Raw genomic sequence first — 27,990 nt, 5'->3', positions numbered from 1 at the left:
CTCAAGGGGAGGGGATTATACAGGGTACGTACCCAAAGGGGTGGGAATCTTGGGGTCCATACTGGAATTCTGCCTACCACCCCCCCTCACTTGTGTCCCATAGATTCTGATCTATGGATTGAGGATAAGAGTCTATTTTCAACTTCATTATCAGATTCACATGCATACTTTCCACTCATTAGAAAAAGTACTGTCGTGTATTATGCTCATATTTAATACTCTCTGGGCTCCACTGTGGTCTAGCCCTTGTCCTAAGATCCCTGTCCACTATGGAAGCTTACAATAAGGAACTCTGTCTGATGCCTCTCCCTATATAGCCACAATACATCCATACGGTGCTTTTAAAAATTTTACCACATAAAAACAAAACAAACAAACAAACAAACAAAAACCCAACCCTCTAAGGTATCCAAGCACAATAAACGCACTCTCCTGAGTCCCAAATGATGGGGTGACAGCCACTGTTGGTACCTGGGATTTTTAGGTAGTAGACAGGTAGTACTGTTTTTAATTGAGAATTTATTTTAATGTTTTAAAAACATACCTAACTATTCACAGCCATGATTTTACGGCATAAGACTAAAGAATTTAAGATTTTCGAAAGTAAGTTGGTTTGAGAAAAATATCTTTTTATAGTACAAGTGGCTAGAATATGGCGAAACTAACGACGGAATTACTCCAATTGGGGAAACACTGCCACATGCGAAACTGGTGACTAAATAGTAAATGAACGAGTGGGTTCACTGAGTATTTAGCAAGCTAAGCTACGGGCGTCAGGCTCCATGAACCCCTTCGTACACAGGAGCCCACCACGCGCCTTGCCAACCACATGCAGCTACCTGAGCGCCCGGGCCCGCGCCCCACACGCACCATCTGGAACCACACGCGTGCGTGAGGGGAGGAGATGGACCCTTGTGGGGGCGTGGAAAACCCACCTGCAGCCTGCGTGGGGGGGCGTGGCTGGCGAGGGGACGGTCCTCCAAGCGGAAGGCGGAAGCGGCTGCAGAGTCACATGATCCGTGTAACATGGCCGCTGCCCCTTGAGCACTGCCGGTGCCGGGCGGGAGCGGGTCGCGTGAGCCGTTAGGCGGCTTGGAACAGGTGTGCGGGGGCGGGGTCCAGGCCCGGGGTTCCGAGACGGCGCGAGGCGGCGGAGCGAGACAGGCAGGCCCAAGGCGGCGTGGTCCATGAGCCGGCGCCGGAGGCAGCGCGGAGCCGCAGACTCCCCCGGCCCCGGCGCCGCCCGGGCAGCCGCGGGCTGAGGAGTCGCGGGGCTCCGGGGAGCGCCCGGAGCTGCCACCATGAACCCCGAGAAAGACTTCGCGCCGCTCACGCCCAACATCGTGCGCGCCCTGAATGACAAGCTCTACGAAAAGCGGAAGGTGGCAGCGCTGGAGATCGAGAAGTAAGCCGCCGGCACCCGGGTTTGGGCGTGGGGAGTGGAGCCAGGACCCCGCCCTGGCTGTGCAGGGCTCCTGCTCCTCGGAGGGGACCCTTCACGCCTTTCCAGCCAGTTTTAGGCCCTTAGCGCAGTGCAGGAGATTAGGAGTCCTAGCTTTGCTTTTGACGGGTTGTATGACTTGGGCCAAGTTCTCTAACCGCCTGGTGCCCCCAGAGGATTGCCGTGCGGTTAAAGCGACAAAGCATATGGGTAGTGCTATAGCACAGTGGCTGGCACACGGCTCGTCTTGGCGTGTGGACGCCATCAAAACCTGCAAATCAGAGAGGGGTCTCTGTGATGGGATGGAGGTGAGAAGCATGAGCATATGCTAATGATGTTGACCTGCCTCATTTCTTACCCAGCTTCTGAGAAGTGAAAGGGACTGTTGGGTGACCAAGTGGAGAAATCAGGTCCGAAATCTCAAGACTCAGAGGACTGTTCATTTTATCCCTGCCATATCACCCTTCCCTGCAGGTGGAAGGAGTAATTTGACCTTTCTTACTTCTACAGTTTTACTACACATATGTGTAACCATGACCTGACATTTTGCTTTATTCCCCAATGTACTTTAAAACAAGGTGTTAAACTAGGAATGTTTCCTTAAGATTTTCTGCTGTTCGTTTACATTTGTTGCCCGCCCCAGTCAAATCTTTGTGATAAAGTCAGGTGGGTGGATGATTTGAGAAGAGCAGAGAGCATCAAGCTGTGAAACTTGAAAGAATGCCAGACTGGGAGTCAGAACACATAGATGGTAGTCCTGCCAGTAGGACAGCCACTGGCCCTATGTGGCTTTTTACACAGAAGTTATTAAAGACAAAATAAAAATTTTAAATCCAGTTACCCATATTTCAAATGTTTGATAGCCACATGTGGCTGTGGCTACCATAAAGGGCAGTACAGGTCTTAGAACATTTCTATTGCTGCAGAATGTTGGACAGCTCCAGTCTAATCCATGGTATGATACTCATTCTTTGACCTTGGGCAGATTGTTTCACTCAGGGTTTCTTAACCTCAGCACGATTAACATTTTGGGACAGGTGAGTCTTGGTTGTGGTGAGCTGTCCTGTGCATTGTAGGATTTTTAGCGGCATCCCTCATCTCTACCCAGTAGATGCCAATAGGTCTCTGTCAGTTCTAACAACCAAAAATGTCTCCAGTGTCTCCAGATATCTCCTGGGAGTGCAGGTATCACCCCAGGTGAGAACCACTGCCTTAACTGCTCTGGGTTTTCCTTTCCTCCTCAACTAAGGGGTTTGGACTGTGTTAAGACGACCCTCTCATTCAGCACTAACATTCCGTATGTTCCAAACCACCTAGCTGCTTCTCTCATGAAGCACTGCTTTCTGGTCTGCTGTGTTTCCGTGCTTCTGCTTGTTTATGCCCTGGCTCTTACTAATGCTAGCAAGTCTTAAAGATGAGGATCACTGTACTGAGTAGGAGACGCAGAGCTGATGTATCAACATGGCTCCACGTCCATGGGTTTTATTGGCTTTGAAGCTACACTGACACCCGATTTTGGCCGTCACCCAGTCTGTTCTCCAGAATGTCTGATTTTCCTCGTTGCTTGAATTATCTGTTGAGTCCTTGACTGAGGTATTCATCTGAGCATTACTGTTGCCGCAAGCATAGTGCACTAAGTGCTCTTACTCTGCGGGCTCTGCCATTAGGGTTTTGTCTTTAAGGGGGTTCTTTTTGTATTCGACATTGCCCTTGATTTGTGGAATTCAGAGAAACCTAGGGACTTAACTAGACTATGGACTCCTTAAGCGCAGAGACCCCGTTTTATTTATCTTCACCACTTGACACAGCATTTGATGGTTGGTGACTTAATGAGTGAATGACAGTACATTTTTGGTGGGGAAGTAACATTGCATTCTAAGGACTTTGCTACCCAAGAGTGTGGCCAACAGACCAGCAGGGTCAGGATCACCTGGGAGTTTGTTAGAAAGAGATTCTCCAGCCTCGCCCCAGACCTCTGAATCAGAATCTGCATTTTGATGAAATCTGTGGGTGATTTGTGTATACATTAAAGTCTGAGAAGCACTGGTGTAGAGGGCCCTGATCTGTTCCTAGCCTTCTTTTGCCGTATTTGGAATGAGGAGTGCCCGTTAGCTATTTTCCCCAATATATGTATCACAAATTGCTTAGGGATAGATGGTGGCTTACCTGCTTCACCAAAGAGCTTTCTGGCGTCTCTGCTGAGGAGACACTAATCCTGTTGGATCAGGACTACAGCCTAGTGACCTCATTTAACCGTAATTTCTTCCTACAATTGTAGACCCTGTCTTCAAATACAGTCACAGTGGGGTTTAGAGCTTCAACATGCACATTGTTGGGACACAATTCAATCCATAACCCTAGTCATTAAAAAAAAAAAAAATGATCTTGCGTGAAGCGCTCTCTGCCTGATTTGGGGAAAGGAGGGTAAGGAAACCTCCCTTCATTTGGTCACTGCACACCCCTCATCTCTTTATTTTGCATGGCTTCAGTATACAATCTAGGTGATGGCATTTCACAGACGAAGAGACAGAAGATCTTTGGGGTTAAATACTTTTCCCAAGGTGTCACAACTAGAACCTGGATTAAAAACCCAGGGTCATCTGTCTCAAAAAGCTTTCCCACTGCAATGAATGGTTTTCCCTACGAAGAAGAGCACATATATTGAATAAAGGAAGTTTCATACTTGAGCATTTCCATGGTTGTTTTAACTGCCGTTTTTGGTTTTCCAGAAACATCTGCTCAGTTGGACAGAGCCAGAGCTACATATGTTTTTCCAATGAAGGATTAAAATTCGTAGTAAGAGGAGGGCGTTTTTTTCTTGATGACAGGACTCTCAGACACTAAAAATGCAGAGATGTGATTGTGCAGCTCAAAAGAACCTTGAACTCTAGAATCTCAAGAGCAGGCTGGGTTAATGACCAAAGATCTGATCGCTAAATGTGTAAGCCTGCTGTGCGCAGTCCTGGAGAGCTTTTCCCTCCACAGCCTCCCACCAACATGCCCACACAGTTTGCTAAAGAATAAGGCTCTTGGGCTAGGATTTTAGAATGTCTGTTTCAGGTTTGGTGGGCTCTCAGTTTCAGGGGATATAGTCATGGATCAGTCCTGATGAAAAGGTTGGTAAGACCTTGGCCAGGCTGTGCTCTCCAGGAGAGTGTAGCGTGGGGAGAGAAATGCCAAGAGGCACTTGGAGAACTGCAGGGGATGCTCACTGAGGGGGCGGTGTCCCCCACTCTGGCTCAGAGTGGCCCCCCACTGCAGGCTCAGAGAGACGGCGCCCTTCATGGTAACCAGGAATGGGCTCAGTGCTGATTCTCTAGTGTTCCTGAACTTTGAGTTCCAAAAGCCAGCAAATGTAGGGGCCCAGGCCATGCCCCTGAGAACACCGAAGCCCGAGGGAGGGCAGGTCGTGGGATAATGCATCCTTTGCCTCCCAGAGAGGGGGCAGGGATCCTTGGCACTGGGTGATCAGATAAAGGTTAACTGTTGAGTTTGACCTGGCTCTGGAGCCCCCCCACCGCCCCCACCGCTGCTGCAAGGAGACACTGTTTATCACCAATGGCTTAAGGCAGGCATGGGTCGCTGGATGGAATCAGCAATAGATTGCTCAGTCCATGGGTTACAGACCCATAGCTAGGGGCTGTGTCCTCCTTATATACCGGTTTGAGTTGGTCTGAACTGCAAGGTATTTTAATTGATAAATTTCACAGTGAAGCTCAGCTTTCCAGCTTCTCTTAAGGAACGGGAAGTGTGTCTCTGTGGAGCCCACCATCCCACATAGCAGATAAGGGGGACCTAGGGGCCTCCCTTCTGGCTAGAACATGGCCTCCCCAGTTTGCTTCTTGTATTGGCACGTTCACCACAACCTTTCCTCCCTTGTATCTCCTGCTCGGCACCTATCAGCATGTGAGTCTGTGACCTCTGGTTTCATTCCTCTGTGCCTCAGTTTTCTCATCTTAAACACAAATGCACCCTGAAAACATTAGGCTAAGTGAAAGGAGCCAGTCACAAAGGGCCATGAGTTTCATTTATATGAAAATTTCACTCTGTGAATTATCTAGAATAGGCAAATTCAGAGAGAGAAAGTAGATTAGTGGTTGCCTAGGGCTTAGGGGAGGGGATTGGGGGAGTATGGGGAGTGACTACTAATGGCACACACAAAAAAAACCACTGAACCACACGCACTAAAAGAGTGAATTTATGGTGTGAATTACAGCAATTTAAAAAAAACTAAGAGTAGTGTTTTATTGCAGTGAGGGAAGCACTCATTAAGTGGTCACAGTTACTGTCTCGATCTCGTTTCTCCTTTACGGTCTTTCCGCTGATTCCAGCCAGTGGAAGCTTGTTGTATTTCGACCGTTAACTCTGGGGCCTTTTCAGAAGGTCTTTGGTCCTTGCTCAGAGGCAAACATTACACTTTCCATGTTCACATAGTGGAGACTAGTGAGCAAGTGGAAACCAAATTATTTAAATTCTCAGCAGAGGAGATGGGCATGTTTACCGAGATTATCTCTGGGAAGTTGCTGCCCAGATTTGTCATCTGAACACAGCCTGTGATACAGAGAAGCGCGAGAGATACGTGAACTCGGCAAGATGAGAAAAGGCAGCAGCCCCAAGGCCACACTGAGAGCTTCACAACACGAGAATAAACACACCTCTGGATTTCTCTTCCTCTCCTTTTTTGGGGCCAGGAGCATGGCAGGTTCTCAGTCCACATTTAGGGAGTGAATGTGATCTTGTGTGGTGTGTGCGAGATCACAGTCTGTCTCTCGGATTCTGGCATTGCACTAACGCTGCTCTGGGAGCGTGTGCAACACAGAACACATTCCATGCCTTCTCGTATTCTCTAGAAACAGTCTAAGGGCGTTGAAATGTGTGGCCCCACCTTATAGCCAAGGACGTCTCCTCTGAAGACACAGGAACATAAGTGCAGTGACCAGTGACCTGGCGGGGACATTTGGACATCACCAGATGAAAGGGGGTTTAGGATTCAGTGACACGAGAAACGTCAAGTGCTTGGCAGCCGGTAGGCACCCGACGAGCAGCAGCTGGGATGTTTGAGGACGGAGGGTGTGCAGCGTAGCAGGAACAACTTTAGACCTTGGAGTCAGGAAAACCTAGGTTAATTTCTGCACCTGTCATCTATAAGTTGTGTGACCTTGTTTCTTTTTTTTTTTAAGATTTTATTTATTTATTTGACAGAGATCACAAGTAGGCAGAGAGGTAGGCAGAGAGAGAGAGGAGGAAGCAGGCTCCCTGCTGAGCAGAGAGCCCGATGCGGGGCTCAATCCCAGGACCCTCGGAACATGACCTAAGCTGAAGGCAGAGGCTTTAACCCACTGAGCCACCCAGGTGCCCCGTGACCTTGTGAGTTTCTTAACATCTCTGAGTCTCAGTTCCTCCCATCTGTAGAATGGGTGTTCTAGTACTTAACCCAAGGGTTTGTTTTAAAGTATAGATTAGGTAACATGGGTAAGGCATCCGGCATTTATCACCTCGCAGCTAGGAAGTGCTCAGCAAGTGGTTGCTTATTTCCTGCTTTCCCAGTAGGAGTCCGGCTGGAGAGCGATTCAGAGCAGGGCGCGTGTCATCTGTATTCCCTGTGCGTGGTGGAGGGATGCTCCAGGGATGTCTGAGCGCTGAACAGGATGGGGCAGTGTGTGGAGAAAGCTGCGTTTTGCTTGGGGCCTCCGTTCTCCACGAGGAGCGTTTGCCCTGTCACTGAGTGCGTTCGCTGTGCAGCTTTGGTTTCAGAAGACGGGCGAGAGGACCTGGTGTACAGCTGCAGGGGCTTGGGCTTTGACGGGGCTCACGTGTTCAGATCCTCTGTGAGCCCGGGCAAGGGGACTCGGGTTCCCTGAGGCCGTCTCTCCTCTGCAGGATGAGGCAGTATTCAGAGCAGAAGGAGGTGGTTCCACGGAGGAACAGAAGTCCCCAGTGTAGAGTGTCCCCGGGAAGGCGTCCACCACCTGTCCTCGTGTGGGCAATCGTAGGTGACGATTGTCACCGCTGTGTTGCACAGGCCAAGGGGGTCCGGCATGGGGCTGTGGTTATGTTGCTGAGACGATGGCCCTGGGTTTCTTCTGATGACCGTTTCCGAATGTGTCCTCCCCTGTCAGGGGTTCCTTCTGTCGAGGAGGGGGGCATCGGTGTGGCACCACGCGCTGTTGGGGGCTGCGTCATGAGCTTGAAGTTGCCACTCTGGGTTTGTGTCTTGTGGGGAATGGGTGTTCCTGCCGGCTGGCTACACCTCTGACCTCGAGAGTGGAGGCTCCGGGCAGCCTCTAAGGACACCTCCTCAGCCTGGGTTTTCAGTGCTTTTTAGAGGGAACCAGGCAGAAGCAGCCCCTCTTCCCCAGGACACAGGACAGTAGAGCCTGTGACCTTTACATCCAGGAGGGTCCCAGGGATTTGTGATGTGCGAGTTTCTGGGCCAGATACTCACTTCAAAACTAGTGCGGCTTCAGATCCCCGCCTGTGGCTCGCGGCCGTGGATGAAAGAGGAAACAATGCGGTCTTTAGAAGAGAGGCTGGGCCTGCAGCCGGGGGTGCCTGGAGTTTCAACTTCACTTAACTCTGCCTTCCTTTGTAGTGCGTTTTTCTCTCCACATGCTCTTGCGAAGTGGAAAGGCGAGTCTTGTCGCTGGGCCTGTTTTGGAGCACCTGTTTGGACAGAGGGCTCAGAGCGCCCCTCCGCCCCTTGGCAGCGGGCCTCCGGAGCGCACCGTGGCTTCTGCATCTTTCCCAGCCACAGCTCAGGTGTCCTGGGCCCTTCACACTGTGCCTTTGGGGAGCCAGTAATGGTGCCCTTTGCTCCTAAGTTGAATCCTAACGCTTGGGGCTGAGGACCCGCAGATACCATGTGGTTAAGCCAGCCGGGTAGGTTTAGAAGCGTTAGGCCGCCCCGTGTCGCCTGTATGGCAGCGTGGGGCTCTGGCCGTGTTTGCCCCACAGCTCGCGGTGTCCTGCAGTGCTGCCGGCCCCTCGGCCCAGTCCCCAGGCCGCGCCGGCTGTCCTGCACGTCCCGTGTGCACAGCACAAGACCCCGAGAGGGGTGGCATGAGAGACACAGGGGCTCCAGTCTGTCCTCAGGGACTTCAGTCAAGGGACTATGGAGACAGAAGTATACACCTGAGAGTGACAGTGGCATTCGCCAGTGTGTTGCTGGGAAGAGAATGAGAGGGTCACTGACTCCTTCTGAATTCGGAGGAGTGACCCCTTCCTGGGATGTTCCGGAGAAGCAGGGGGGATGGATTCATAGGCTTTGAAGGCTGAGTGGGATGTGGAGCAGGAGCTTTCCCGGGGAGTGGGGCCCTAAGGCCAGAGGGAGCAGGGCCCAGGTTTACAGGGCGAAGGCGGCTCTGTCTGGAGTGGACGGTTACACAGGGCAGTAAGACGAGCAAGGCCAGCCCAGTGCTCTTGTGGTTGCCCTGAGGGCCAGGCAAAGAGTATGGCCGTGACTTGGGAGACAGCTTTTCCCACTGGAGCCCCAGGGCTTGGCCCACCGAGCCAGCCCCAGTGTTCTCCAGGCTGCTGGCCTTCGTGAGCACGTGTTCTGATGGCTTCCCCTTCCGGGGGAACCATTTTCTTGTTTTCTTCAACATATCCCCAAGTGTGCGGGGTTCTGGGGCCTCAGGACTTAAACGAGTCACTATTTTTGCGGTGGCCCGAGGTGCCCTGTGTTGAGCCCTGGAAAGATTCGGGTGGGGAGGCCGACGGTGTTGGCGTCGAGCAAGTGAGAAGTGCTCCTGGGCTTCCGAAGCAGGGGGGGTGGGGGGTGGGGTTCCTAAATACAAACCAGCCTCCTGCTTGCCCATCCCCTGCCGTCGGGAGACCCTGGTGCTCGTGCCAGCTGTCACCCCAGCATTAGAGCCCCATTCCTCACACCCGCACCATGCGGTCTCTGAGGCCTTCAGACTTCTCAGAGCTCCCCGACACCATTCGGACCCTCACCACCCTCCGCTGCAGATCGCTCTTACCTTCCGTGGCTCCTCACTGCCACCAGACGTAACTGCCCGTTCCTTTGCCATGCGCAAGCCCGGGAGCAGCTTCACCGGCCCTGTCACCCATTTCTTCTCCACCTCTGTCCTTCACTCTGCCAAACGGGATGCCTCCCTCCTTCCTCTGAGCCAGCGTTCACGCCGTTCCTCTGTCTGGGCTTCCTGGTCCCGAACAGTTCCAGAATGAACACTGCTCATCCTTCAGAGCCTCTCTCATGCCCCTTAGGAAGCCATGCCCGATCCCTCCCCACCAGATGGCAGGCCTGCTCCTCTTGCCGGCCCTTCTCGCCTCACAGGCTTCTCACTGGATCGTTCCGTCTCTGCTTTGCATGCAAGTCCTGTGTGCCGCCTAGTTTCCTCCCCAACCTTACCCCAGCAGAGAGCCCCCCATGGCAGGGAACACATCCGTATGCTGCTCCAAGAGAGGGAAGAGTGCCCTTGCCAGGTGCTCAGGGACCTTTGTGGCCTGAAGCAGGCAGACAGGCGAGGCCACGGTTTCCGGGTGGCACATGCCACTGGCATGGCTGGCTCTCTGGCGGGTGCCCTGCTGAAGCCTCATGGGTGTGCTCAGTCCCACTCTGGGTGCTGCTCGAACTCATCCTGAGCACAAGCACGACCTGGCTTCCTCAGGAGGGCTCTCGGCATCCAGATTCCCCGGGCAGGCTCTCTGGGCAGGAGCGGGAGGCAGAGCTGCTTTCAATGGCTTTGGTGATCCCCATATCCTGGCCCCCTCGAGAACAGGGAGGCATGGGTTCTAGATGTTTGTGGAGTCCAAGACACTGAGTATTTTTCATCAAAGATATTTAAAACTCAGCTAGAAACAAGTCCTTCTCAGCTCTCAGATTGTAGTCGCATATTCTTTAGGCAGTGTGACCTCTCAAATCCAGTCTTCTGGGATTCAAAAAAAAAAAAAAATTCTGCTGTTTGCATTGGCCGGGAATCGAACCCGGGCCTCCCGCGTGGCAGGCGAGAATTCTACCACTGAACCACCAATGCTCCAGCTGTGAGCAGCTGTGTGAGCACCTCCCTTTAACCCCCGTCCTGAGCCTCCTTATAGCTCTGCTGATTCATAGACTATAAGGCCAGGCTCTGATGCTGCCACATCAGCACAGCTGTGGGAACAGAAAGCTTCGGCTCCAGAGCTGAAGAAAGGAGGCAGACAGTGGGTGTGTGTGAGAGAGAGAGGGAGAGAGAAGGTGCTTTGCCTTCAGACATCAGGACAGAAACCAGAGCTGGGGTCCCTCCTCAGTAGCCAAAAGCCCTTGGAGATTTCAGATGACTTTGTGCCCCTCGCATGTGTGGATCCCCGTTCCATGCCCACCGTGTGCCGAGCTGCTTTACAGTTCTCGGGTTTCACCCCAACTTCCCGCCGGAGCCCGGCCAGGCAGAGTCACTCACGGGTGGAGGGCATGAAGGCCTTGGTCCCCACAGCCAGTGGTGCCTCCTCGGAGAGCCCAGCTGCTGTTCCTCCACTCACTGAGCAGAGAGGTGAGGTCAAATTCACAGCGCCCTGGGCTGCGGTAGGCCAGCTGGGTTGAGGAGATTGGCTTCTCCAGCAGGATCGCTGTGTGAGGGGAAGCCTGCCAGGAAAAGGCCAAAAGAACAGCTCTGCATTGGCCGGGAATCGAACCCGGGCCTCCCGCGTGGCAGGCGAGAATTCTACCACTGAACCACCAATGCTCCAGCTGTTCTGGGATGGGTCTGCCCGGCTTTTCTCAAGGGGCTGTGTCTGTGGGTGCTCGGGAGCTCCAGTAGATCACTGTGCCTCACCTGGCTAGTTTGTCCAGTTTGGGAAGCCAGACCGGTTTATAGAGAACCATCCTTGCTGGGCCTTATTAGGCTGCTTTGGGAAGAGGGGGAAGGAGGGGCTTGACGTATGGAACTGGCATTGAGCTTGAACCTGGATGCCCTTAGCCCATCCAGAGCCCTCAGCTCCCTGGGGTGGGCTTGGTGGAATTTCACCCCATAAAGATACTAAAAAAAAAATTAAAAGAGGCACCTCACAGGCCATTCGTACACCACCTTCCTGAAGTACCCATCCCTGCTCCCACATCCATGAGCTCGGGAGCCGGGCCTGTTTTGTTCACAGCTGTGCTCACAGTGCTTGGCCCTATATTGGGCCAGGATTTAATACAGCAAGATTTAATATAGCAAGTTATATTACTTGCTGTATTAAATCTTCATCAAACCGTGTCAACCCCTCATTGAACAGCCGTTTTGTGGGAGTGGTCATTGCCCCCTAAGGCGGCACATTTACGTTTGGACAGCTCTCATTACTGGCAGCTTCCTGACACTGAGCGGGGCCACATGGACGAATTGGTGCCTTTTGGACTTAATTGTCCATAAAATTCTCTGAGCCAGCTTGAGACCCCCATTCATGCGGCAGGGGAGCAGTGGGCCCACCACGATGGACACAGAGCAGGTAGCCAGTGAGTCCGGGCAGCTGCTTTGAAAACTCTGTATTCTGTAGACGGCCCCTTGGCTGCCCAACTCGTAGCAATCTCCCTCATGCCTGGATGGTGGGATGGGCTCCGTCCATCTCACAGCTTCTTAAGACACTTTCCCCATGCTCTTCAAAAACCATGGATGCTTCCCTGTTACCCATGCTGCGAGATTCATTCTCCCTAATCTGAGACGGCCCAGGTGGCCGCAGCCCATCCTGGTAGGTCTCCCGCTGCTGCTCTGTTCTCTGGGGCCCCAGACAAGCTTGACTAGGGCCACCTCCTCGCCTTGGCTCTTATGTTTCCTCCTGCCTGGAACGCCCCTGTTTCCTTCTCTCTCCCTGCCTCCTTCAAGGTCTGGCTGAAATCACACTTCTGGGAAGATGTCCCTGACACCCAGGCCTTAACTCCGCATCAGTTATCTGGGGAGCTGGTGATCAGTTCTCAGAGACTGATCTGTGATGGAACCGGGCCTCCCTCTGCTCTCCTCCTCTCCAGGCAGGGCCTGCCTGCCGTGGGATCATCCCCCAGTGTGACCATAGGAGCTCCTTTCCATACCAGGGGCCTCCCTTAGACGTCCCTTCTCCCTCAGCGTTACTTCCCAGGTGGACACCTTGGAGGCGGACCTGCCTTCCTGGCCTCCCGTGTTCCATGGGTTCCTGATGCTCTTGTCTTCAAAGTAAAGCAGCCCCTCCTGCTCTTTCCCACTGCCTCAGGCGTGTTTCAGGCCTCCTTCCTGACCCTGAGGTTTTTTGGTCTCCTGTCAAACCCACCCCCACAGCCTAGCCTCTCCAGACCGCCACCGGGAATAACCTAATTAAATCATAGATCTGAGCATGTCATCTTGTTGCTGGAAAACTGTCAGTGGATTGTCTTCCTTGAACTGTCTGGCCATTCCTTCCACAGGCCAAACTCCTGTCCTCTAAATATACCATGTTTTTCAGGGCTCTTTGCCTTTGGCCAGTCTCTCTCCTGTACCTTGTCCTTTACTTGAAAAGTGCCTGCGGGTGTTTTCCAGATCTGGCTTGTGATGGAACGGGGCCTCCCTCCGCTCTCCTCCTCTCTGGGCAGGGCCTGCCGTGGGATCCTCCCCGAGGGTGACCATAGGGCACCTCCTGTTCAGCCCAAGAAGACGAGCGCGTGGCATTTTTCTGGCTTCCGTTGTATCAGTCGCACCACATTGCACCATTTACTTGTTTGTGTGTGGATCTTGCCCCCTGGACTGGAACCTGATGCAGCGCCATCCGTGGACGTGATGGCACAGACGCAAAGAACCTCTCTCGGGTGTGGGATTGGGGGGCGGAGCCAGTGTCGAATAAGGGTGGTCCACCGGCTGGACGTTGGACCACGTTGCCGTTTTTGGTCCCCAGCAAGACATTCCCTTGCATTCTCTCAGACTCCCAGAGGTGAGGTAGGTCTGCCGTTCCCCGTTCTGTTGTACACAGAGGGAAACTGTGACCCAGAATAGGGAAACGACCCGTCACCCCGCCAGTACCTTCCAGTCAGCAGCAGAACCGGGAAAGGCCCACCCTGAGGTGCAGGACTTCCGATTCCTCTTTCTAAACAGGTCATCTCCCTGCCCCATCTCTGGCCCTAGAGCCAGCAGCCGGGGAGGGGGAGGCCTGACCCCACTGCCCTGCAGCCCCTCTCTCCTCTCTCTCCAGGCTGGTCCGGGAGTTCGTGGCCCAGAACAACACCGTGCAAATCAAGCATGTGATCCAGACCCTATCTCAGGAGTTTGCCCTGTCTCAGCACCCCCACAGCCGGAAGGGGGGCCTCATCGGCCTGGCTGCCTGCTCCATCGCACTGGGCAAGGTGGGCCTTTCTCCTGAAGGGGCAGACACAGCAGCAGTAGCCTTCGCTTTCACCGCCCGGCCCCAGCGGTCTGCCGCAGACTTCCACTTTATGGCCATCCTTGCCACCCCTGAGACCTGCCGGGCGGCCGGGCTCTGCGGCGGTGTGGCCTCTGGCCCGGGAGGCCGACTTGCCCAAGGCCAGGCCTCATGCAAAGGCCGGAGCCGCTCCAGGGGAGCCGGGATGTCCGCCGGGGTGGGGTGGTGGGCTGCGGGCCCATGGGCTGGCCCACCTTGAGCTGTGTCTCCTCCTGCCCCCCGCAGGACTCAGGGCTGTACCTGAAGGAGCTCATCGAGCCTGTGCTCACCTGCTTCAACGACGCCGACAGCCGGCTGCGTTACTACGCGTGCGAGGCGCTGTACAACATCGTCAAGGTGGCCCGTGGTGCCGTGTTGCCCCACTTCAATGTGCTCTTCGACGGGCTCAGCAAGGTGACTGCCCTCCGCCGCCTGGGGCCGGCCTGAGCCTGAGCCTGTCCGGCCCCGCGGGACCCCTGGGGCCCCTCCCCGCAGAGGCAGGCGAGTGGATGAATGCAGGCCTGTGGGCACCTGCCGTCTGTGCAGTCTCATCATTGTCTCTGATGGCGTTGCAGGGACGTTTGATTTGTTTTTTTTCCACTTCTCTAGTAACTGATTTTTATCACAGTTGATGAAAGCGTCAGTCCCCCAGAGTGCAGCGGAAACACAGGTAGTTTGAGGAGTCCCAGCCTCCCTTACAGAAGGCAAAGACGGTGAATCCCTAGTACAGACTGTATTTCCACACGAGGGCAGCACTGCCCGTAAGCGCTGGAAAAAGCTCTGCTTACAAAGGCCAAGGAGCCCCTGACATAGCGTACTCTGGGCGCACCTCCGGGCAGAGCGACCTCGAAGCTTTGCAGCCCGGCTGACCGCCCCAGTTGTCCCCGGGCCACCGCCTCAGTCCCTGCCTCCTGGAGCGGAGCAAGGACCCAGTGTGTTAGGATGGGAACCCCCTGAGGAAGGCTGGTGGGGACCCAGTACCTGGCCTAGTGGCAGCCAGTGCCAGAGGTCCCCGCGCGGAACCAGAAGTCTGCGCATTTCCGTTCCTCGGCCACGTGCCATGTTGCCTGTCCCTACCTCCCCACTGTCCTTCGGTTGAGTCCCTGAAGGAGGTGCCTGCCAGGGACTTGGCTCTGTGGGTTTTTAGTAGATTCCTGGTCCTGTATATTGACTGTAACCATCTCTTTGTTTTTGAACCTCTCATAGTTGGCTGCAGACCCAGACCCCAATGTGAAGAGTGGATCTGAGCTCCTAGACCGCCTTTTAAAGGTAGGACTTGGTCCCACTTTTATTTTGGGATCTGTCTCTTCCATCTGTCTATATGGCTTATAAATTCTGTCTTTGGGGTCGCTCTTCCTATTTTTCAAAAATTTTTTCATTTATGTACAGTAGAAGTGACTCTGGTGTACAGTTCTTTTTTATTTCATTGATTTGTGTATTTTTTTGAGAGAGAACACAACCAGGGGGAGGGGCAGAGGGAGAAGGAGAAGTGGATTCAGTCCCAGGACGCCAGGATTATGACCTGAGCCAAAGGCAGCCGTTTAACGAGCTGAGCCGTCCAGATGCCCTCAGTGTACAGTTCTGTGACAGGTGTACAGACTTGTGTCACCAGCACAACCAGAGTACAGAAACTTTCTATCACCCCAAACATCCCCTCCTGCTAGCCACACCCAGGACAAAGAAGAGTGCCCATCCCCTCCCATTCCCACCCTGCTCCCAGTGACAGGGGGCTGCTGATGGTCAGCTTACCAGGGCATCGATCAGATGTAGGGTTTTACTGTATGATTATCCTCTTGACTCTGATTCCTGCTTTTACCCCAGTCGTTTTTGCTCTTCCCTTGGCCTGTGCGAGGGCGGTTGCTCTGGGACCTCTCCTCCGTAGCCGGAGCTCTGTCCTTTTCGTCTGCGGCCCCCTGACCCCTGGAGCTAGACCCTGGGCCCATAATTCAGTCAGGTCAGGCTGCCCTTGGCCTCTGGCTCTCAGCAGCTCACGTGCCTTTGATCCACAGGACATTGTGACGGAAAGCAACAAGTTTGACCTGGTGGGCTTCATCCCTTTGTTGAGGGAGAGGATTTACTCCAACAACCAGTACGCCAGGCAGTTCATCATCTCCTGGGTAAGGGCCAGCCCCGTGACAGTTTCTCCAGCCATAAGGAGCCTCTGGTTCAGTAGAATCTGCCCTCTGGCATACCCTGGGCAGTTCCTGTGGCTGAGAGTAGCCTCATTGTTAAACCTCTAATGGCCAGTTATGTAAGGTAATCCAGACACGCTTATTCCGGTCTGCCCCAAAGCCCGTCATGTTTGCCCGCGATGATGCAGTTCTTTCCTTGTCCCAGGAAACACCCCCGTGTCTCTTTAAAGCTGGGGGTGCCATTGTCAGCAGCCATACCTCTTCGAGCCTTGTCTTTCCTTTCCCTTCTCCCTTGGAGCCAAGTCACCATTCTCCTGCATGTTTAACAAAAGCCCTGTCTGGGGGGGTGGAGGCGGGGTGCTGTAGGGCCATGAAATGCAACGTCAGCAGGGTTGCCTTCTCCCTGCCCAGTACCAGAGCACTGATGAGGAGGAGACGAGGGATCCTAGGCTGGTATAACTTTCCCTCCCGATTTCTTTCCCTGGGTCAGATCCTGGTTCTGGAGTCTGTGCCAGACATCAACCTGCTGGATTATTTGCCGGAGATCCTGGATGGGCTCTTCCAGATCCTGGGCGACAACGGCAAAGAGATTCGGAAAATGTGAGTGGAGGGAGGGGGCGGGCAGCTGCTCGGTGCTCACGCACCCCCCACACCCAGCAGAGGGGTGGCCACGGGGGAATAAGTTCAGTCTCTTCGTCCTGGCTCATGTGCTTCCTGCCTCATGGGAAGCAGAGAGCTCGTCTACCCCCAGCCTCTGGAAAACAGCCGTCCGGCAGCTGCGAAGTGTGGTCCCCTCTCAGAGGGCCCCCCCAGCGTGGAAGCGGGCACCGGGAGAGGGTCGTCCAGCCCTGGCTGGTGTGTGCTATTTTCCTTCTCCTCCTCTCATCGGTAGGTGTGAGGTGGTCCTTGGAGAATTCCTGAAAGAAATCAAGAAGAACCCCTCCAGTGTTAAGTTTGCAGAGATGGCCAACATCTTGGTGATCCACTGCCAGACCACAGGTGGGTATGAAGGCCCCGTGGCCACCGCCACCTCCTTGGAAGCAGCAAGAGCCCCGGTAGGAGTATGAACCTGCCCCCACCTGGACTGGGGCAGTGCGGTGGTGGGTCCCTGGGGGAGGGAGGTCAGGTCCTCCATCACTGTGGAGGCCCTTGCGCTTGGTCTGACCTTGGAGTAAGAACTGGAGACCATCTTGCTGGGAAGCTTGGCATTTTACTATGAATCGAAACGTTTGCAGGTTGGGACTGTATCCATGAGCTTCTGCTGAATATCAAACCCCCAAAAAACTAACTGCCTCACGGGGCGGCTACTTAGTGTTGGTCGGGAATCTCTAGGTCAGCCGGGTAGCTCCGTTCACCTGGGCCAGGCTTAGCCGCACTTGGTTATACAGCCACAGTCCACTGAGGGGTCCTCTGAGGCTGGCTGGTCTGGGATGGCCTCACTCATGTCAGCCAGTTAGCTGGCTGTCACCTGGGAAGCAGGGACCATTGATGCATGTGTCTCATCGTCCAGCATGCTAGCCCAGATGCGTTCACATGGCATCAGTGAGGTCCTAAGACCTTTGGTAGAGGGGAGCAAGGCCTCCGGAGGCCTGGGCTTGAACCCGCCACACCTTCACTTCTGACACCTCTGCTGGCCGCAGGAGGAAGGCCAGCCCAGACTCAAGCATTGGGGAAGTGAAATCACCCCTTGATGAGAGCAGCTGTGGAGCCCCTTTCTGGGTGCAGAGGGTGGCGAATCCTGGCCGCTCTTACATCTGCGGCAACATTGTCGTGCCCTCCCACCTGGCACCTGTGTGGATCTTTGGAAAGCAGGAGAGTATCCGTGAGGCTAGAAGCAGTGCAGGCCCTCGGGTCTCCTCCATTCCCTTCCTCAGGCTCTGCTCAGTGGGAGGGAGCAGTCTGGCTGCTCATGTCGACCCTCCTGGAACCCACCAATTCCTCTTCCAGATGACCTGATCCAGCTGACGGCCATGTGCTGGATGCGGGAGTTCATCCAGCTGGCTGGCCGGGTGATGCTGCCCTACTCTTCCGGGATCCTGACGGCTGTCTTGCCCTGCCTGGCCTACGACGACCGCAAGAAGAGTATCCTTTGCTCCGAAGGAGGCTGTGACATTGCAGGACCCTGGTGTGGGAGGATGGGGGTTCCCTTATGATCCATCATACCTCCAGATAGCCCCTGGCACCTAGGAAACCAGCAGCGGAGCAGGACACGGACGGACAGGGGGCGCCGGGGCAGCACCAGGGACATGGCGCTAACACCGCTGTCCCCAAGCCTGTCCTGCTTGCTTACAGATCTGGAGCAGCTCTTCCAGGTCCCACAGTTCCAAGCCCATGAGCTCACACTGCCCTGGGGAGTCCTGTTGGAAGGAAGCCCACCGGGAAAGGTCCTACGAGAAGACAAGAGCATTTCACGGGGACTCAGGGCAGACTGTCCACTAATCCACCCCTGGGAGGGTACCGAGTCCTTGACCAATGCCAGTGACATCAGGTTTAGGGAACACCCCTGGGGTGCGGCTACTCCTTACATCAGTGGACTCAGGCATCAAGGAGGTGGCCAACGTGTGCAACCAAAGCCTGATGAAGCTGGTCACCCCTGAGGATGACGAGCCTGACGAGCTGAAGCCAGTGCTGCAGAGGCAGGCAGAGCCCAACCCCGATGATTCCCTGGCCAAGCAGGAAGGGACACCCAGTGGTGAGTGGGCTCTGCCTCCTGCCCCTGCCCTCCGAGGGTGACTTGATGTGGGGCCTCCCTGAACCAGCCCTGGGGACTTCCCAGGTGTCAATTCATTTAATTCTGGTAACTACCCAGTGAGGTGGCAGTAGCTATTCTCCCCGTTCTACAGAGGGGCACAGAGAGCCGACCAGGATCTGCGTTAAGCCTTTCTAAAACCTTTTTCTGTGTCTGGGTGCAGGAAATGGTTGTTTCCAATGTGCGAAGCTTTGGGGTCTGGCAGAGTGGTCCAGGTTGCAGGGGTTGTGTGGATCCTGGCCATAAACGTCCAGCTGCCCAGAAGCCAGCTGCCTTGACTGTGCTGGCCGAAGGAGGCTAAGAGCGCTGCGGATGCAGCCTCTTCAGTCCTGGGGGGTTGCGCTGCCCAAGTCGGGGTCTTTGCAAAATGAAATGGCTCTGCCGTTCTTTCAGACTCTTTGACATTATTGTTTTATTTCTCCAAAACATGAGGAAAACCACTCTTAATGTCAGTTAGAGTCTGGAGTTTGAGTCTCTAAATCTTATCTCAAACTCTGACTTTTTCTTATTAAGGGGCTTCTGTCCTCCGTGAGAGGGCACTGATGAGCTGATGTTCTCCTTTGCGGAGTCAGCCAGAGAGTACGCTGATGCAGGGCTGACTCACATTTTTAAGGCTAACAGACTCAGGTCTGGAACCTTACTTCCAGGAGCCAAAAGAATTTCTAATGCATTTTCTCCTGTCGCCATTCTCCAACTTCTCTTGAACATCTGAGCAGTATGTCAGGCACGTGAGCCCCATGGACCTCCTGGCCTGGCCTTGGCTGGCCGGAGCAGCAGCATTCCATATGCCAGACGAGCTCTAGTGTCAGGTTACAGCTGTGCATCGCTTTGGTGAGCCAGAGCAGCAAAACAGCTGGAGACACAGCAGCCCGCAGGTGGAGCATTGGTGGTTCAGTGGTAGAATTCTCGCCTGCCACGCGGGAGGCCCGGGTTCGATTCCCGGCCAATGCAGTAGCTGTAACCTTTTGGGCAGCTCCTTGAAAAAGAAAATTGGGGGAGATAAAGCTCCTCTCAAGGCAGGAGCTTTCTTACCAGGAGAAACTAGAATCTCAGGAATAGAGCTGCTTACTGTACTTTGACAGATGTATGAGTATTTTATTATCTTTTCATTTTTAGATTCTCATTTTAGAAAATTTGGAAAGTAGAAAAAAATATAAAGAAGCAAGACTGCCCCCTCCAAGAGGGAATTAGTGTAATCTTGGCATTTTTTTTTCTATTACATACATATAACATAATAACGTGTATGTTTTCCATATATGTATATGTATACATATTATATGGTGTACATAATCCCACATACTGCTTTTTTTGTTTGTGGGATGGCTTCTTCTGGTTTTTGTTTTGTTTTGCTTTGTTTTGTTTTTTGCTTGAGAAATTGCAACACGGAGAAGTTGTATTTTATACTGACTTTAAAAGTTAATGCCTCTTAACCCGTTGAGTCAGAAAATAGGATAATGGTTGCCAAGCTGGAGGGAAAGAGGGAATTGGATACCCGGATATTCTGGATATCTTCGGGGAGTGTTGGAAATGTTCTAGAATCAAATAGTGGTGAGCTTGCAGAACTTTGTGGTTTTACAAACAAACATCCAGTTGTATGCTTTAAAATGGTGAGTTTTATGTTACATGAAATATGTCTTATTTTTTAAAGCAAGTTGCCTCGTCCCCCAAAGTGGAACCTAGCAGCCCCAACCCCACCTTTTCTGCTTATGTGGCAACACGTAAGGCCCTGTGGGAGGGAACCACTGTCTTCTGCAGGTCATGGCAGCTGCTAAAAACCCCAGCCGGAGCACTGGGGTTCCACAGGAGTACCCTCGCCTGCCAGAAACCAGGGTGCCGCTGCCAGCCAACGTAGCTTCTTTCACTTTTTTCGATCGTTTTCCTAAGCACTCTTGCAACAGCTCCCTGCTTCCGAGGCTCTCATGCCAGGCCGGGATACAGTCAGGCAGCTTGGCTCTGGCTTTTACTGCCTCATAAACAGCATTTCAGCAGATGCAAAGCTCAGTTTCTAGTAGTTCCTAGAGATGATGACAGCTAATCTGGGGCTCCACATCCACGCACGCAGACCTGCTCAGCTTGTAACCACCACTGTGCCAAAGGGCTGGGAAAAGGCCCCAGCAAGCCAGGAGACAGCGATGACTCAGCTGGTTGAGTCAACAGGTTCATCCCAGCCTCTGGCCCTTTTTCTCATTACTGTTTTGCTCCACTGCTCCAGCCCCGGTCACCTGGCCAGAGGCAGGAATTCCTGCCTCCTCTCCCTCATTGTTGGGGAGGGCTGGGTTGGGGGGGAGATAAGGGGATGTAAGATCCATAACGAGGCTTATCAGCCAGGCATTCTTGGCGTGGGTGTACATGTGCGAGCATGCACTCGCCCTCACCGCTGGCCATGGGGCCTCCGCTGTGCCACACTTTCCCCAGCCCCTCTCCACTTGCTCTGGCTTCCCCTTGGCCCTGCCACTTCAGGGGTCCATAATGCAGTGTCCTTGCTCCAAGTTCCTGTAGCTCTTGATCTAATCTGTGTTCCCTCTTCCCCTTCATGATGCTGCCTGAGTGTCTCAAGAGTCCTGGTCTAGATTCTGGGGTCAGAGTGGCCTGCTGCTGAGTCCTGGCTTCGTTAACCTCCTTTCTGTTGCCCTTGGACAAGCCACTGAGCCTTTTTAAGTTTCCGATTCCTTATTTGGGTAACAATAATAATACCAAACCTATAGCGTGATGGTGAGTTTTAAGCGAGATATTTGCTTAGAAAGCTTTTAGCACATGGCAAAGGCCAGACACTCTCAGGAACAGGTGCTTTCATGTCAAATTGTTGTAAGACATGCGTAGCACATACTTAACCTACTCGGCAAGGCTCTCAGCGCAGGGCTTTTAGGTCCTTGTTGTTTATGACCAGCCTTCCCCAGATGGTAATGGGCCCCTGGTAGGTCCTAAATGAGGGACCGTAGGGGTCAGGGATAGAAGTTCGTGTGGCAGGTGAGGGGGCAGAGCTGTAAATAGTGTTTCCAGGAAAGGGCTACCAGCCGCCGTTGGTGGGCGTGTAATGGTCTCCATCCATTTGCAAGACTTTGACGGGCCTGGACCTCGCAGCAGCGTCTGTGGGCCCGGCAGATGCGGGTGGACTGGACCCGGGTCCTGCCTGCAAGGAGCTCAGGGCCAGAGCCACAGCTGCTCAACCACTTAATCACGTGTGGCCCTCCATGTGGTCACACAGGACTGGGGGCTCCACGCCAGGTCCATGTCGGGCATCTGAACTGAATCTGTTCCTTCTCCTTAGCTTCCACTCAGCCCCCGCCCCACCCGGCATTTTACTCTGATTGTAAAGGAAAGACACGTGCCCTGTGGAGATTCGTGGGGAGGAAGCGTTCCCAGTGAGAGAGGCACAGAGTAAGCCAGTGAAGTACGGTGTCTGGTCGATCTGTTCAGCAGCCTGTGTCAGAAGCCATAACATTTAAGAACTTGTGCTTAGGAAATCAACAGAGACGTAGGTGAGGTTTTTCATTTTGTGAAGCTCCCGGTGAAGCAGGTGTTAGCTCACGTACTATCCTGACGAGCCCGTGCGGTAGGCACTGGTTACCCCGTCATACAGGTGAGGGACTGGCGGCGAAGTCAGGTGAGCCGCCCGGGGTCACACAGCTGCTGCCTACGGGAGTCCGGGCTCAGACTTGGCCCAAGGGCTCTGAGACCGGGCTGCTCGTGCTGCTCACACCCTGGCTCCCTGAGGAGGGAATAATCCAAAACAGGAAGCCACAGGGGTACAGCTTGACTGGAATGGGAACACTGCAGAGCAAGACAGTCTACCATTTTTACTCATCAACTTGGCAAAAATGTGAAAGATTACTAAGACCCCCGTGTGAGGCTTGCTGGGGATCGACTGCTCCTGTGTTCCTGAAGTGCATTTGTCACCGGTAGAACCTTCCTAAAGAACAACTTACCAATGTGGATTAAAACCTAAAATGCCTGACCCTTCCCCCAGCAGTACCCCCCACGTGGGATCCCAGAGACGTGCGCTCACACAGGAGGACACGTCGGGGAGGGGAAGAATGAAAGTTAGGAAACAATCGAAATTAATTTGATGCCTGTTTCTGACACTGGGTCATTTCATCTACAAATGTGCGTGTTTCTAGAAGTCAAGAGGGAAGAGGCCGCCGGGGGTGTGGAGTCCTGGCCGCCAGTCCAGGCTGGCCCACCCAGGCTTCCCTGCAAGTCCTCCTCCCCTTTGGGCCCAGACATGTTCCATCAGCCCCAGCCCACACCTGTCCCCACCAAGCTGTGCCCCATCCCCTAAAGGGCCTCTGGGACTAGAGGAGAGAGGCAACAGCTCGGAGCCTTTCTGTTCAACATGGAAATCAAGGCCCTCTTTACCTGGATACTGGGGGGATGGTCCATGGTCCACAGGAATAGCACTGCTTTAAGACGTAGTACAAGGTAGGACCAAAAAAAAAAAAAAAATGGCAGAAAATATCCTATGATTCCATTTATGTTACAGAACAAAATGAAGGAGAACAAAAGATCGTGAGGGATACTTGCCTAACCAGAAGTGGTTACCTGCACATAGAATAAAGTAAGATCGAAGGTTAGGGAGAGGTGGGCCATGTTTTGCTTTGCTTGTAATTTTTAGCATGAGAATATGTTTTACTTATATAATTTAAAACTTCTAAGAGATCAAGGCTAGTACCATTTGAACAACAATACATAAATAATGATAGTTTTATTTTGTAACCCACAGAATAAAATATATATACATAATGATCTGGATAGTTGGGAAGGAGCAGTTTTTCCAGATAGAGGAATTCCAGTTGATAAATGTAGAAGGACAGAGAAAAACAGAAGATCACCATTAGGGAAACTCTACAGTCATTATTATTACAGACCCCACTGATGGATGCAAAGTCTGCAGGGGAAAGTTTGAGGAAAAAACTGGATATTTGTCTAGTCTCAAGTCTTCTCCAAGATATTTACTTATTACAAAAAGGAGACTAGTAACTCACAGGAAAGAAACCCAGCAGACACTACCACGATCGGATGATTAGGTTAGCACCACCGATAACAACACAGACATCACATCTCCCCTGACATGAGGCACTGAGAAGGCGATCAGATCACTGTGGTGTGCTTTTCCAGAAACGTGTAACTTCAGCCTCATCATGAGAAAACACGCGACCAACCCAAGTGGCAACACATTCTGCAGAGTAACTGACCAGGGCTTCCGTGTTACCGAGTTCATGAAAGATAAGGAAAGCCTGCCGAACGGTCCCCAATGGGAGGGGACGAAGCCAGGACAACTAAATGCAACGAGTGCTCCTGGATTCTGTCCTGGAGCTAAGGGCGTGAGTGGAAAAACCGGTGACATTCTAGTTTTGTTCACAGTCTTGTGTCAGTGCATTTTCTCTGGTTTGGTAACAGGATGTTAACACTAGGAGCAGCAGGGTGAAGGGCAAACAGAGTTCTGTGCTATTTTTGCAACTTTTCAGAAATCTAAAATTATTCCCAAATAAAAAGTTTTGTTTTTGTTTTGCTCTTTTTGATTTCAGAAAATGGGTTCCACAGCCTCTCACCCCTAGCTCTCGGCAACTTCTAGTCTACGTTCTGTCTTTATAGATCTGCCCATTCTGGACATTTCACACAAATGGAATCCCTATAATATGTGCGCCTTTGCGACCAGGTTCTTTGCCTTGGCATGTGTTCGGTGTTGATCCATGTCAGAGCGCGTATCAGTGCTTCACGCCTTGTTATTGCTGAATGATAGGCTGTTGTACGGTTCTAGCACATTTTATTGATCCATTCATCGGCTCGTCGGCAGTTGGATTGCTCTGAACGTGGTGTGCGGTTCTGGTGTGGCCAGAAGTGCCCTTTGCTCTGGGGTGTCCGTCTCGGAGTGGAACTGCTGGGTCGTAGGGTAACTGCCTGAGCCCTCAAGGAACTGCCAGGCAGTTTGCCAGAGCATCCGCACTGTTCTGCGTTCCCACCCACAGCATCCAAGGGTTTTCGTTTCTCCACAGCCTCACTCGGCTTACTGTCTTTGTTTTAGCCCCCATGGTGGGTGTGAAGTGGTCCCTCCTGGAAGGTTTGATTTACAGTGCCCCGGTGGCTGGTAATGTGGACCGTCCCAGGAGTGGTTTGTGACAACCGCTGCCCTCGAGCCAGCAGTCCCTTCTGAGATTTCCCAGATGTGTGAGCACGGGTGTCCTCTTTTTGAGATCGCGGTGCCTAAAAACTTCCAAGCATGGGTGCTCTCCAGCAGGCTTTGGGGAAGGAGTTGGCATTGTGTCCTTGGGGCTCCCGAGCTAAGTCCTTTTCAAGAGCCAGAGTCAAGGTGTGGGGAGCTAGAGAGTCTGTGTCCTTACAGCAGGGATCTCGTTCCTCGGAAGACCCCAGCAGCACTCAGGCATGACCCCTTGTTCCTCTCACTGTCCCCAGGAGGCCCGGATGGCTCTTGTGACTCCAGCTTTGGTGGCGGCGGCGGCAGCGTCTTCACACCGGCCAGGTAAGTGGCTTGTGCCAGCCGGAGGTGTTGATAGAAAGCAAGCGGCCTAGATCTTTCCTGGGTGCCAGAGACCGCAGGAAAGACCCAGGGCAAACTCTCCATCGGAGGGAGTCTGCAGGACGCTGAGCGAACCCACTCCTGCAATTCTGACGGACCGGTGGCCGTGGGGAGAGATTAGAAGCCGCTGGGGCTCCGCAAGTCCGAGCTGTAAAAGAACCACCAGTGCGTGGTGGCCACGGGGAGACACATACAGACGCCTTCGCCCAGCGCTTTTGCTTGTCCGGAGAACGTGGGGCTGTTAGGACTGACAAAGAGAAGGCAGTTCCAGAGGCCGAGGGCGTAGAGACTGGGCAGCAGCGGGGCCTCTCCCGGGCGCCAGGTCGGCTGTCGTTGCGCAGCCTTCCACGTGGGGGCGGTGCAGGCCCAGCAGCAGGAGCATCCCCTTCACCGCGGTTCCCCGCATCCTGTGTGCAGGGGATGGCCTTCCCCCACAGAGGGAGTTCTCTCGCCGTTCTGTCCCTGTCCCGAGTCCCCTAGACTCGCCCCATGTCAGTTTTTCTGTGGGGCTGGCAGCGGATGGCGTTCTCCTGCCGCGGGCGTCTTCCCTCTGAGCTCAACACTGCACCCGGGCCCTGGGGGACGGCTCACTCCGGAGGAGAAGATAGATCTGCGTTCAATCCCCGAGAGGCTCTCTTCTCCCCAGGCTTTCAGGATCTTTCTTCCTCTTGTGTCATTTGTTCGTTTGTTCTCATCTCTCAGGACCCTGTGGGGGTGTTCCCAGTGTGTGAGTGCGGACTATGGATGTGGATCACCCCGGGACCTCTCCTAATCGCCCATGCAAGGCAGATGTGTTCATCCCGTTAGTTGTCTCATGTTCCAGAGTACCTGCCTGCGTTCAGCCCCGCAGGCTCCAAGATGGGAGCCCTGACTGTGGTCCCCAACTTTGAGGTTCTCTAGTGGGGAGACAGAAACAGGACAGTGGTTTCTGTGGGGGGGGGCTCAGTTTTGGGGACGAGCCATGGTACCTGAGCCTCAGCTCGCCAGCTTCGTGGCTGACAAGGCTGATCACACGCGAGTGCTTCCTCAGCCCGCCGTGCCAAATGCTTTGTCACGTCATTGGGTCTTGCTGATGTTTAAATCCCATGGGGTCATTAGGAGTAGTATTTCCTGCATTTCCGGGCTGAGGAGGGACAGGCGATCTGGGGGCTGCTGTGTAGAGCAGGGGTTGAGGAGGGGTCGGGCGAGTGCCGACCAGCTAGGGGGCCACAGCGGCCACCCTGCAGGACGGGAAGAGCCTCAGCTTGAAGCGGCAACAGAACATGGAGAAAGTTGGAAAGATTTTTCCTCCGTTTGGAAGGATGATTTGACAGGATTTGTGAATGCACATGGTGGAGCGAGAGGAGAGGCACGAGGGGATGAATAGCGTCTAGATTTGGGGCTTGAGCCAACTCAAGATATCCTGCACTTCCAGGCTGGGCTGGAAGGAGGAACAGGTGTGTGAGTGGCCAGTCAAGGGCTCTGCGCCCCGTGGCCCTGAGCACCCTTGGGGGCGGTGAAGGAGGCTGGTTTGGATCCTGGATTCTAGAGCTGGGGGAGACGTGGATGGAGGTGGGGGGAGCTGGCACCCTGCAGAGGGGTCAGCTTCTGTTGTCAAGGCCGTGGGAGCCTGCCTGAGTGGTGGCGGGGCCGTGTGCAGACCTGGGACTTGGGGGGTCCTCTGGCAGCCCCAGGGACGGTCCGTGCAGGAGGGGCAACAGCGGGAGCCCCGGAGCCCTTCGCAGACTTGTCACTGTTGTCTAGGCCGCAGGGACTTGTCCTGCTCTACGAGGGTGGCAGTATGAGGTGAAGGGAGGCCTAGGAGGAGGCAGAGATCGGATATCACGGACCGACCGTGCAGGTGGGCACGACTCTCTGCTGTTTCACTTACGAGGCAGGGGCGCCATTTGCTAGGGCAGCTCTGGACGCCGAGGCTTGGAACTGCCTCATTGGAGGCAGGCTTCGGTTTATACCTGTCACTGAGGAGCCCGTGCCAGATCTGCCCTTTTGAAATTAAAAACCCAAGAGCAAATCATCTCATGCTTTCTGTCTCCCACGAATGGCCATTTCCTCGTGGCACCTGCTGATCTGCATCAAAGTCATGAAATGACTCTGATCCAAGGTGCCTGGGCCCCCCACTCCTTGGAAACAGCAGCAGAGGACAGTAGGGTGGGTGCATGCTTCCTCCAGTAGGGGCTGCCAGAGGGGGACGGCGCTTGGGCAAGGAGGCCCCTTCTGGAATCACCAGGACACACAACCCGCCCTGTGACCATCCAGCCCCACTGCCTGCCCACAGCTCCCGCGAATCCTCTGCACAGTGGAGTCCAGCCGCCTGGACACACGTCCTGACTCGGTGGCCTTGCTCCCTGCCTCAGTTTCCTCATCTGTAAACTGGGTGCAGTGATAGTACCTATCTCCTGGGGCTGTGGTGCGCCTATGAATTGAATATGTAAAGAGAATGGAATGGTGCCCGGCCCACGGAAAGCACTTTACATGTTTTCGCGATAGTTACTATAACGAGAACCTCATCGTTATACCCATTTTACAAATGAAACAGGCCCGGAGAGTTTAACTTCTTGCCCAGAGTCACTCAGCTACTTATTGGCCAAACTGGAATTCTCAAGCCAGGCCGGTCTGCCTCCCAAGCCCACCCTTACTGGTCGCACTGGAAGAGTTAGAGAAGCTTTGCGTGTCAGCCTCCCTCACTCAGCTGCCGCGGGAGCCCGGGACACGTGTTGCCGTGCGCGCCCGCATCCGTTCTGATGCCCTGGGCCTCGCCGAGGGCCGTGGTGTCCTCCGTGACTTTCGGTATAGGTCTCCTGGTATAGCTGGCTGCAGAAAG

General features: G+C 53.8%; 1 protein-coding gene across 1 annotated transcript in view; it reads left to right on the top strand.

The window, feature by feature from the left end:
* The first annotated feature begins 998 nt into the window (after positions 1–998).
* The window catches only part of VAC14 (VAC14 component of PIKFYVE complex), a 100,422-nt gene continuing 73,430 nt past the window's right edge, over positions 999–27,990 (top strand). Inside the window, exons 1-10 of the mRNA XM_080828141.1 lie at positions 999–1,405; positions 13,547–13,697; positions 14,000–14,167; positions 14,960–15,022; positions 15,763–15,870; positions 16,376–16,485; positions 16,778–16,884; positions 17,833–17,967; positions 18,425–18,577; positions 25,046–25,112. Of these exons, the coding sequence (XP_080684267.1) occupies positions 1,302–1,405; positions 13,547–13,697; positions 14,000–14,167; positions 14,960–15,022; positions 15,763–15,870; positions 16,376–16,485; positions 16,778–16,884; positions 17,833–17,967; positions 18,425–18,577; positions 25,046–25,112 (1,166 nt within the window). The 5' untranslated portion in view covers positions 999–1,301. The remainder of the gene's footprint in view (positions 1,406–13,546; positions 13,698–13,999; positions 14,168–14,959; positions 15,023–15,762; positions 15,871–16,375; positions 16,486–16,777; positions 16,885–17,832; positions 17,968–18,424; positions 18,578–25,045; positions 25,113–27,990) is intronic.

Source organism: Martes martes (genome assembly GCF_963455335.1).
Source record: "Martes martes genome assembly, chromosome: 17".
NCBI classification, from domain to species: Eukaryota; Metazoa; Chordata; class Mammalia; order Carnivora; family Mustelidae; genus Martes; species Martes martes.
Note: the sequence above shows the minus strand (reverse complement) of the source record. Positions and strands in the feature narration are given on the sequence as shown.